Source organism: Haplochromis burtoni, unplaced genomic scaffold, assembly GCF_018398535.1.
Source record: "Haplochromis burtoni strain Fernald_Lab_line unplaced genomic scaffold, NCSU_Asbu1 Contig_215, whole genome shotgun sequence".
Classification (NCBI taxonomy): domain Eukaryota; kingdom Metazoa; phylum Chordata; class Actinopteri; order Cichliformes; family Cichlidae; genus Haplochromis; species Haplochromis burtoni.
This window is the reverse complement of record NW_024582576.1, coordinates 824538-836691: the sequence shown is the minus strand read 5'-3', so window position 1 is coordinate 836691 and position 12154 is coordinate 824538. Positions and strand designations below refer to the sequence as shown.

Here is a 12154-nt window from a genome sequence, read left to right as displayed (position 1 = left end):
CTCTTATTGCAAACTTTCAGGTGTTGTAGATTGAATTTTGAATGGATAAGGATGACATTCAAGTCTACACTCAATTTTTTTAACATAAAAAAAAAAAAAACTGGACTCTTTCATTTACACAAGCATTCAAACCCTTAGATGTTGCTGTTGTCCTGTTTGCTTTCATAACGTGACTGGGGGCCACATGTGACAAGCTCAATTGGTTACACATAGTTTAGAAAAGGGTGAATTGTGTGTATACAAAGTCACCAGTTCACACTGCATATTAGGACACCTATGATAAAAAATAGCCATAAATCAGGGTAAATGTACCAAACTACCAGCGTTTCGGCTAAAGTTGCCTCCCTAACCAAAGCGGTGAATGGTGAATAGGCGATTTTTCAAAAATCAGCTGTAGTTGTTTTTGACTTGGCCTGTTTCTCCTTTTTTGGTCTGATGGTAAATAACATGTTCTTCTATTTCAGCTGTATAAGGCTGATTGGCAAACAGCTTCTAAATTACATTCACCTTTTGGTATTTTGAAATATATCTTAACACTCAAAATATTAAATAATTTGAAATCTGAGATGGGAAAAAAAATGTGAACTTTACAATGTAAAGACTTTCTGAAGTGACTGTACAGAGCAGCAGGACAGCTTCCTAATTTCTTTACTTCTTGCAAACAAAAAACTGAAAAAAATGTTTGTCATCTTGAAAAACTCGAGAAAGTTGGAAAGGTCTCAACCTAAACGCTTAAACATAAAAATAAATTGGAAAGGAATTAAAAGAAATTACAGCATCACTGCCAGCTGCTCTTGTTGCCATGGTTTCACCCACAACAACAGTGCAGAGCTGCTAGCCAGGCCAACAAGGATGTCACACAGGATGCTGGTGAGGACCACAGGAGGTGTCGAGCTCACACACGTTTTTGGAAGGAGTTTTGTTTCGGTCACACAAACACTACACACATGCATGTCATCACTGCGGTAGGGCAGCAAGACTTTGTACGTAGAGACTTCAGCAGATCCAACTTCCCAAACCCTTTCACAATCATCCTACTGTCTGTCAATGTGAACAGATTCACTATCGATGTATACACACCAGAGGTGGGACCAAGTCATTGTTTTGCAAGTCTCAAGTAAGTCTCAAGTCTTTATCCTCAAGTCTCAAGTCAAGTCTCAAGTAATGTCAGGCAAGTCAGAGTCGAGTCTCAAGTCACTGGTGTAAAAGTCCGAGTAAAGTCACAAGTCTGAAACTTTGAATTTCAAGTCCTTTCGAGTCTTTAAAAAAAAAAAACGAAAAAAGCATGTTGCAGTTATGCTAAATGTAAATATTAGACCATGTAATTTTTAAATCTGTGTTTTTCTCAACACATGACAAAATAGTGAACTTAGAAAATATACACAAATTGTGAAATTGCACCTCTTTAAAATGCAGCTCAATTAAACCTAGCTCCAAGAATAATTTTCACCGACAGTTCTGAGATAAGCTGCATGTTATTCTTGGATGCGGTTGTAGGACCGGCTTTAAAATCGCATGACAAAAATATCATACACATTAAAAAAAACTGCATCACCAACGTAGCCTGGACAACATTTGCTAGTTAGATGAAGTCAGCTATCTCATCTGTAGCATATTTATATGCATATTTATAATCATACGGTTCTTGGAGTGAGTGCATACACTCATGAAGTTTAGTAACTTCAGGTCACTGCAACAAGCCCAGGTACAGTTTACCGACGGATGAGGTCAATTCACTATTTATGCACAATAAATAAAGGAGCATAGCGCGACAATTTCTGTTCAGCGCCAGACTTGCTTGTAACCTATATCACCAATTATGTTATGAAAATGACGCATTAACTACAACAGCAGACTGACCTTCGTGTAAATGCTTGGAGCAGACTAACCTGTGAGCTGGAGTGTTCTGGGACGTTATATTTGGTCTTTGAATGGCTGCAATCCAGGCCATCCGTCGCGTCTTTGTTACTTCGGAAACATGGCTCGAACAATTTCTCTTCAACGACGTAATCCGATAACAACCGATCTCTTTACCCGTCGGCTTCCCGTGGCTGTCATGCGACCGGCTATTGCAGTTAATAATACAACAGCTTCTTGACATTTTTGTGTTTCTTTTTATCGCTGTGTGACTGATTTCAATTGAAAGCCTGCGTGCGCTAGTACCTCTTGCCACGAGTTCCCAGAATCCTTTGCGGTTCTACCCGTGAATGACGTCACATTTTCAATCTCTATATAATATGCATGTTAAATTTTATATTTGGGGTAAAATATCAAGTCTTTTCAAGTAAACCGGTTCAAGTCCAATTCAAGTCCCAGGTCATTGGTGTAAAAGTCCAAGTCAAGTCACAAGTCTTAGAACATTTTTTCAAGTCAAGTCTAAAGTCATAAAATTAATGACTCGAGTCTGACTCGAGTCCAAGTCATGTGACTCGAGTCCACACCTCTGATACACACACACACACACACACACACACACACACACGTACAGTGTGAAACTGATGACAACTGAATGAAGATAAAAGAGCTCAAGTTCAGATTTTCCTTGTCTGCCTGCGTTTGTTAAATAACTGCCTTATAACCGTACACTGTTTTCCTTTCTTTCTTTTTTTTGCAAAGAACTCATACTGGGATAGCAGAGTGTAAACGGTTCCCTTTCAGTCGATTCACTCGGTACACCACATAAGTATGGGATATAACGCCCTCGCGTGTCCTGGCTGAAGAAACCTTTATTCACGCCTTTAAAGCAGATGACGTGTGATGACACGGACGGCCCCACCTGCCCATATAGCCGCTGTCATCACAGTCATCCCTCAGTTTTTACGCTCTTCACCTCGCTGAGAACACCTCTGCTGAGTTGGGCTAGCTTGCTGCTGCTAGTTAGCCCCGTTGTCTGCTGACTTGAACTTAGCTTAACTGCCCCTGTTTGTGCATTGCCATGGTTACCGGTCCGTTGGCATGCGTTTACATGCGTTGCCATGGTTACCGGTCTGTTGGCATGCATTTACATATGTTGCCATGGTTACAGACGCGTTGCCATGCGTTTACATGCGTTGCCGTGGTTACCGACCCGTTGCCGTGGTTACCGACCCATTGCCGTGGTTACCGACCCATTGCCATGCATTTACATGTGTTGCCATGGTCATGACCCGTTGCCATGGTTACCAACCCGTTGCCATGCGTTTACATGCGTTGCCATGGTTACCGACCCGTTGCCGTGGTTACCGACCCATTGCCGTGGTTACCGACCCGTTGCCATGCATTTACATGTGTTGCCATGGCCATGACCCGTTGCCATGGTTACCAACCCGTTGCCATGCGTTTACATGCGTTGCCATGGTTACCGGCCCGTTGCCATGGTTACGATCCGTTGCCATGGTTACCGGTCTGCTGCCTATGCATTGCCATGGTCACGGCCCATTGCCATGGTTACAGGCCCGTTGCCATGCGTTGCCATGGTTGCCGGTCTGTTGGCATGCGTTTACATACGTTGCCATGCGTTTACATGCGTTGCCATGGTTACCGGCCCATTGCCATGTTACGACCCGTTGCCATGCTTACCGACCCGTTGCCATGCTTACCGACCCGTTGCCATGCATTGCCATGGTTACCGGTCCATTGCCATGGTTACGATCCGTTGCCATGGTTACGATCCGTTGCCATGGTTACCGGTCTGCTGCCTATGCATTGCCATGGTCACGGCCCGTTGCCATGGTTACCGGCCCATTGCCATGCGTTGCCATGGTTACCGGTCTGTTGGCATGCGTTTACATACGTTGGCATGCGTTTACATGCGTTGCCATGGTTACTGACCCGTTGCTGTGGTTACCGACCCGTTGCCGTGGTTACCGACCCGTTGCCATGCATTTACATGCGTTGCCATGGTTATGACCCGTTGCCATGGTTACCAACCTGTTGCCATGCATTTATATGCGTCGCCATGGTTATGACCCGTTGCCATGGTTACCAACCCGTTGCCATGCGTTTACATGCGTTGCCATGGTTACCGGCCCATTGCCATGTTACGGCCCGTTGCCATGGTTACCGACCCGTTGCCATGCGTTGCCATGGTTTACCGGCCGTTGCCGTGGTTACCGGCCCGTTGCCATGGTTACCGGTCCGTTGCATGCGTCATGGTTCGCCCGTTGCCATGGTTACCGACCCGTTGCCATGCGTTTACATGCGTTGTCGTGGTTACCGACCCTCTCTCCTGATGGCCACATGCTGCCTGATGCTGCCTATTTTCCCAAGATCATGCCTGCATCTTATAGCTCAATGGAGTTTGAGTGTCTGAGCTTTTGCTCCTCTCCTTTTACATCTGAGGAGCAGAGGATGCAGCATTCTCTTTGTCCAGTGCATGTGCTACACACCTACATTGAGCGCACTCAGACTGTGTGTTTATGTGACCAGCTGTTTGTCTGCTTCGTTAATCCAAATAGAGGTAGAGCTCTGTCCAAACAGAGGCTGTCCCACTGGATTATAGAAGCTATCTCACTGGTGAGAGCTCATTCCACCAGGGGGATGGCAACCTCATGGGCTCTTTTTAAAGGGGTGCCTGTAGCTGATATTTGTATGGCAACTAGTTGGGCATCACCACACACTTTTGTGCGGTTTTATTGGTTGGACGTTACAGCCCCTTCGGTGGCTCATGCTGTCTGGGTCTACCACTCACTAAGGATGTGGTGGTCCGATTCCGGTTCGGTGGCTCCTCTGTGGGGCGTGTATATATGTCCCATACTTATGTGTTGTACCGAGTGAATTGACTGAAAGGGAACGAATAGTTATGTCTATAACTTCTGTTCCCTGAAGGATAGGAACGAGTTACAACACAAGGTGGCCCCACTGAGCAGTTTGGCTCGGTGAAGAGCGGCTATCGAACTGAGGGATGACTGTGATGACAGTGCAGGTGGGGCTGTGCACGTGTCATCGCACGTCATCTGCCTTAAAGGCGTGAATAAAGGTTTCTTCAGCCAGGACACACGAGGGCGTGATATCCCATACTTATATGTTGTACCGCGTTCCTCTCCTTCAGGGAACAGAAGTTATAGACATAACTATTCGCTTTCTAGATCCCGCATGAGACCCCAGTGGAGTCCACATTCAGGTCAGGCGTTTGTCTTTGTAGATTGTATGAAATCAGTAATAACAGAGAGGGCTTCCCTATCCTTGGCAGTACGCTATAGTAACAAAGCTTAGCTGTTACAGTTTGGTTAGGGTCGTTAGTCATCCTATACTTTCATGAGATATATATATATATCTATATCAATCATAAGGAATAGGGACAAGGCAGAGCTGAGACGTGACAGCAGTGTTTGAGGACGATGTGACACACATCCACAGACCCTGACATAAAATTAATACACTGGAGGGAGCAGAGCTTATGCTATTTTAAATGTCATTTCTTATACAGGTTAACTACAACAGATAGATTAAGAGGTTTATGCAATTCATACTGACATGTAGGGATGCACTGAGTAATATCAATGCTCGTCTTTCACTACATTCACAGTCTGGATAATTCTGAAAGATCATTGTGACAATAAAAACTGAAGGTTTTGGCAAGATAACTGCCTTGTTTGCATGTAGGTGCTACCCAGCGTTGCAGACCACATCTACATGCTGTAGTCGTGCAGCAGTTTTTTCCCCCCTTTCACTTTGGGCCCTTTAACATTTATTCAATTATTCATAAAATCAGCCCCTGACTGTCACCAATAAGTTCTTGTTCTTTGGAACATCCCTACTGATTTGAGTCAGCATCTATGCCTAAAATCCAACATCAAACATGAAACAAAATAATTATAAAACATATGACCTATAATGTTAATTTTTAAGGTAAAAGCTGTGCTTAAAATCTATGTGTGAATGTATGAAATATTTTAGTTTTTCACTGGCAAGAAATAATATGAAAAGACTGAAGCTCACATGGTTGGTCTTGTTTTCCCAGACATGACTTAAGCCTCGTCTTTTTTAGCCGAATTTTTCTTCATGTCCAGGACTACAATTAATCCATGTCTGGGAAACTGGGTGATAGTGTTTGTCTGACTCTTAATACTTTCCCACTTCCACAGCTTGTTTCTGTTATTGCACCCAGGTGCATTGGTTCTAATTGGTAGCGATGCAACAGTCTGACTCAATGTTTCACGTAGTTTGGAACAACAATGGAGCATTATGTTAATACAGACGAGTGGGATATGTGGGGCTTTGAATACAAACAGGTCACTGTGGTACTCAGACTCTGGTTTTTTTTAAAGGGACAGTCTGATTATTAGAAAAGTATACCAGACTATTACCAGCTTATCTTTTACACACGCTCAGAATAACTCCTGAGCGTTAGTTCGCCTGCTGGTACAAACATATTGCTCGATACTCGATGTAGAAGCTAGCTATCTAACCTTAGCTTATTTGCTCACCTGTGCTAATTGTGCTGGCAAAATACTATCTGAACCACAGCATGTTTGCTTGGTTGTCCTCATTTCAAGTCTGTTTTTGAATACATGGTCTGAGTTCAAATCAGTGACTAACTCATTCTAAGTTACTGTTAGCTAGTGTTCCTCATTTCCACCGATAGGAACAGACAGACTGATATTAAGGGAACTCGCTCAGGAAACATGACATGCTTTTAATTTATGCAAAGAATTCTACCTGCATCACACAGAAATCACTCCACAGGTTGCAACTGAGAGTCAGGAAGGTCTATTATTACTAACAATGTCTGAATGATTTGTAATGTAACTTAAAAACATCTAACATTTGAAAACTGTCACATTTAACTAGCTTAATAATTAATTATAGCTTTGAATGAACAATTACTTGATGTTTTACATCACTGATCCTGGCCCATAACCTGCTAATCAAACTTCTATAAAAAAGTTCACAGTCAGAACAATTTTATTTTCATATTTTCAACAACAGTAACTGAACTACCCTCTGTTGTGTATGAGATAAATGCAGTAGTAGGATGCGAGGGGTGTATGCATTGGTGTCTGGGGTCTCACCTGTTGCTCTGTGATGAGCCCGGTGTGCGTGCACACGTTGTCATTGGTGTAGTGCAGAGGCAGGCTCTGACACAGCTGTCCGAGCAGCATGGCCACTTCCTTCATTGTCCGCCAGCAGCACACCAGCACCATCTGAGCCGTCACCCTATAGCCCTCACCACCTACAGCCAGCACATGCATGCAAGGTTTGGTTGTCTTATTAAATAATGTGGCAAACTAAACCTCTGTATGCAGTCGAAACAGGAAGTCTCATACTGTGCTCAACTTCAATATTTCTGTTTGATCGTGTTACACATTAACACTATTCAGTTTCCATTATGACTGTGAAGTTGCACTTGTTGCACTTGCAGGGTCCAGACTGTGCATCATGTAAAGTTACCACATGAAACACTTCCCTCACCAGGAGATCACAGGTACTGCACTTAAAGAGCCAAGATACCAGGGAAGTGTTTACATTACTTGTGTCAAGTGATGGGGTCTGTGTGTGATCGTCCCCCTGCTGTGTCTCCAGCTCTCTGGCGCTGGTGAAGAAGTCGTTGGTGTCCCTGGGCTGAATCTCCTGCAGGATCTTCTGCAGCCCTGCTGAGGTCTCTGTCCAAAACACAAACAAGGCAAGCTGGAGTTTTTTCATCTGATTTCAGTGTCATTTTTGTGTTATGCATGTAACAGTTTCTCTAGTTGTGTTCCAGGGTTCTTGTAATTTCAGCAACTGTTTTCCTGATGAATTCTACAGTGTAGACTTGTAGTTATACTGCACATAGAAGACCTGAGTCATTATCCATGGGAATGAGTCCTTCTGGAGAGGAGCTCTGGACTACAGGGGAGACCACGTCAGACATCCTGTAGCACACAGCAACCAGCTCTGACACCAGGAATCTCCACTGCTCAGTCTGACTCAAACTCCTAAACACACACACACGCACATATATACACACATGTAATAATCCCATGATAAGAGATCGTGGCTAATTTGAATATTGTGTAGATGCAATTCTTGTCCTTACTCTGTGTTTAGATGCTGCAGGACAGCAGTGATGCAGTGAGCTCTGCCATAGAGAGGAAAGGAAGCAGCTGCCTGCAACAGAGATGCCTCTGCCCTCGACACCTCAGACTGCAGGCAGCGCAGCAAGAACTGAACCACTGAGGACAGAAAGCAGCACAGTTCAACATACGCTATATGCACACGAAATTCTGAGGCTGGTCTGCAAACGTGGATCTCACCTGCCAGAGTGTTGAGCTCCAAAATGAGCATATCAGAAGCCTGGGCTGGTATGGAAAGAGGCTGGTAATCGAGGCCTTGCTGCTGGGCGCAGTGCAGCAAAGACTGGCTCAGGTGTGGCTGGGGGAGCAGCAGGTTGAGGAGGTGGGCAGCTGTAACGCTGTCAAAAGGTTTGGTGCTTGTACTAAGGTCCAAAGCAGCCTGAAGAATGGAGCGCATCCTCTCGGGCACCTGGAAACAAACAGACCAGAGATCAATGTCTGCACTAAACAAAAACAAGAATTACAAAAATCTAAGAAAAAAAAGTTTTTTGTTTTTGAAGTAACAGAAACTTTTATTTAGACGCGTGTCAGAACCTCAAGTCCAACAGCTGATGGTGGGAGCTGCTGTATTAACGACGAGGCGAGCTGTTTGACTTCCAGGAAATTGCTGGCGACACAGAAGAGGACGTTCTGAGCATATGTAGAGGTCACAACTTCACCGAGGGCGAAAACATCAGGCTCTGAGAAAACACAGGAGGGGACAGTCTGTGACAACAGGCAGAGTATGCAGCTGACGCAGCTGGAGCACCAGGCTGGCATCAAAATAAAGAGGCTGGCCAGCACCAGACAAGCTGCTGGTTCAGGCACATACATACATGCATTGTGCCAAGAATCACTGTTACTGCGTCCTTGAACACAGCTCTGGACTCCAAACTGTTTCAGCATATCAGAGCCCAACACCGCCATCTTTCCGTTTTACCACCTGAAACAGTTTATTAAAAGTTGAGTCTCAGATGGCAGTTTAGCCATAAGGAACTTTAAGGGGCCTCATTCTGGTTTTCATTCATTTCTCTCATATTTACACTGTTAGAATGATGAACGCTCATGTTAAACATAGCCCAGGTTTTAATGCTGCATTTCGATGTCGCATTAACTCAGCCAGTTAATGCGAGACAAATCCAGCTGCTCATTAAAGCTTTCTGGTTTGATCAGAAAAGAAAACATTGGTCCATACACCTGAAAGCCCAGAAAACTCATTGTGAATTCTGTTTCGAGTCTTCGGATGTATCCGTGTATGTCCGCGGTGCCGATGCTGCGCTGAGCGGAAAGCTCCTGAAGCTTTTGAAGTGTCGGAATTTGGAAATTTCAACATCACTTGAAAAAAAACCTGCCAGCTAACATCATCTCTCTCACCAGCAGGCTAAGTGATTTTTAGCCAATTACAAGTTGAATCTGGTAGTTTGGGTTGTTAGATAAGATACCGTCATTAAGAAGCGGCACAACTAATGTATCTATGCGAGCTAATTTGCGATGTGCACCGCTGGCCCGGCCATTTATTTTTTAATGCACCTTTCAGATTAATTCACTGCGTGTCCTGCCATCAGTTAACCCTTCGGGTGCCAGCTGTGGCACGAGTGCCCAGGGTTGCCAACCCCTGTCCTATACGGTCCTCTCAGCTCTAAGCACAGCACTAACTTTCTTTGTGTTTCTGTCTACAAAGGCGGCTCAGTTAGAGGGAGAGGAGTTAAAACAGCTGGTTTCAGATGAACAGAGGAGCTGTACCAAGGCCCAGTTAGAATAATATGGATTATTTTGAACTCTGAATCATGCAAAGCTACACTATTTGGGATCTTGAAATAAGGCCTCAAAACCTGATTAACATGCATGTAATCCTTGGAGTCTAATACAGCATATTTACACATCAGTGAAGTTTTAGTTCAGTGTAGTGAGCAATTTAGTCAAAACTGTGACTAGCGAGCAGCTGATGTACCAGTGCTGAAGCTAAAGAGCTGACCCAGCAGACCCAGCAGATGCAGAGACATGAGGCATTTAGAAAAAGAGGCTCCAGGGAGCAAAACTTCCAGCAGCCTTTCACACAGCCAGCACAGGAACGCCTGCAACAAGACAAATAAATTCATCAGACAAAAATATCAACACTATTGGAAAAAACAACAACTGAGTGTGTGGTTTACCTTGTACTGACGTAGAGTGTGTTGGTCTGTGTCTCCCTCCTCCTGGTCTCTCTTCTGGCTCAGTCTCTTCTGCAGCAGCTGAGTGCTGTCCTTCACCCTGCAGAGCAGCTGTGTAGCAGAACATTCAAAGTTTCATTAAGTGCCGATTTCAATGTTTTCCTCCACGTAAATCCACAGCCTGCTCTGCTCAGCAAAAACATTTCCAAACATTAAAGACAGCCTCGGGTGTAAGGCTGCTAACCTTCTTTAGCAGGCTGACTGTTTGCTGTCTGATGCCTGGTGACTGGCTGTTGAGGTTGGGCAGGAGGAAGTGGCGGATCAGGTCCATTTCCTGTGAGGTCAGAACCTCTGTGCTGCGGTGGCTCTCACACACCAAGCCCAAAGCATCCATCCTCACCTGAACAGTGAGAGATGAATGCATAAGAACACTTGCAACACTTGCATCTGCTTTGAGGACACAGACAGACTTACCTGATCATGTTTGTGTATCAGAGCTTGTTGGAGCAGGGACAGCGGCACTAGTCCTCCCCACAGACCACCCTCTGTGGACGGTATGACTCCCTGGGCCCTGGCTGCCCGTAGGCACGTCATCAGAGCGCCTAGAGCTCCTCTGCTGCCAGCAGAACCTAATAAGAACAGCAAAATAGCAGAATAACATTATGCCTTATTATTTGGGACTGCAATAGAATATACTCTTTGACTGCATTTATAACAGTTTGTCAAGCTGAGAGACATTAATATGCATTTGAGAAATAAGGGTTGAGTGAAAACAGTTGCAGATGTAAAGGACATGCAAGTCTTTACCTGTGGGTGCCATGTCCTGCAGGGCCTGCACCATGTGTGCCAGACTGGAGGGGCTACAGCGTAGCAGCTTGGGCAGGAAGTAGTCCAGGATGTACGTTGTTTGGTCCAGCCTGGATCGGCACAACACATGCAGCAGAGGAGTTACCCACGTCTGGTGCCAGTGCTCCATCCAAGCCTCCGCCTCTCTCGCTGCTGCACCAGCCTCTCTCGCCAGCTGTGCCTTGTGGCTGACAAACAGCCTTTCCAGTAGGTCGCTGGCATACGGAGCTAAGGTCTGGTCACCCATCAAACCCAGGAGACATGAAGGCAATTGGGGCTGGATGTTAAGCAGATACCCTGCCCCATAGAGCTCCACCAGGCAGCCTAAGGAGCCAAACTTACCCCTCATATGCCACTCAAGCCCTAGTAGGTTATGAGTCAGGTCGGTGATGTACGGATCCTCGATGGGGTCAAAGACGGACGGGCTGGTGTGCTGATGGATGAGGAGGTGGTTGCGGAACAAGGACCGGGTTTGGTGGCGGACACCATCCAGCGGATGCTCCCAGTGGGAGTAGATGTGCTCCAGCAGGTGTCGCTGTAGGTCAGAACCTCCACTCAGGGACTGCTGGAGGCTGGGAGGACACAACTGTGTCTGCCCCTGCAGGCAATCCAGGGCAGCCCCACTCCACAGAGTCAGGACCCGAGCCACCACCATGGCTGTACTCGACTCCTTTATACTATTGAAAGGAAAAAAAACAAAAGCAAAACTTAAAATAAAAGTTGTAAACTGCATCCCAGCACATTCCATTTCATCAGAATCTGGAAAAATATTCAGAATAGAAATTGGGTATCAGAGCAGAGCTACCTAACATCTAGATCCAGCAGTGTGTTTGGGACCAGCAGCAGCAGCTGTTCCCACTGTGGTCCTGGTAGGGCAGCCTTCCAGCTCAGCATAGCAAGGGCACCGTGACACAGATACAGAGAGACACCCGGTGGGCGTCCGCCGCTGCACAGACCCTCACACCTCTGCTTGAGCCACTGAGGAGCCGAATCCAAATCCTGCACAGAGCTACGCAGCAAACTGCACACCTACACACAGCATTAAAGATCCCCTTTATAGCCAGAATCTATGATTTCATTATTTAATGCAGTTCACAAACATAAATAGACATTTTATTTTACTATAATTGCAATTTAAGTAAGTAA

General features: G+C 45.3%; 1 protein-coding gene across 1 annotated transcript in view; it reads right to left on the bottom strand.

Annotated features, from left to right (window-relative positions):
- The window catches only part of thada (THADA armadillo repeat containing), a 130505-nt gene that overhangs the window by 113294 nt on the left and 5057 nt on the right, over nucleotides 1–12154 (bottom strand). The window contains exons 10-21 of the mRNA XM_005936863.2: nucleotides 11814–12037; nucleotides 10970–11685; nucleotides 10637–10791; nucleotides 10407–10562; nucleotides 10166–10273; nucleotides 9964–10087; nucleotides 8568–8713; nucleotides 8214–8442; nucleotides 7997–8132; nucleotides 7759–7895; nucleotides 7452–7583; nucleotides 6993–7153 (exon numbers count right to left, since the gene is read on the bottom strand). Of these exons, the coding sequence (XP_005936925.1) occupies nucleotides 6993–7153; nucleotides 7452–7583; nucleotides 7759–7895; nucleotides 7997–8132; nucleotides 8214–8442; nucleotides 8568–8713; nucleotides 9964–10087; nucleotides 10166–10273; nucleotides 10407–10562; nucleotides 10637–10791; nucleotides 10970–11685; nucleotides 11814–12037 (2424 nt within the window). The remainder of the gene's footprint in view (nucleotides 1–6992; nucleotides 7154–7451; nucleotides 7584–7758; nucleotides 7896–7996; nucleotides 8133–8213; nucleotides 8443–8567; nucleotides 8714–9963; nucleotides 10088–10165; nucleotides 10274–10406; nucleotides 10563–10636; nucleotides 10792–10969; nucleotides 11686–11813; nucleotides 12038–12154) is intronic.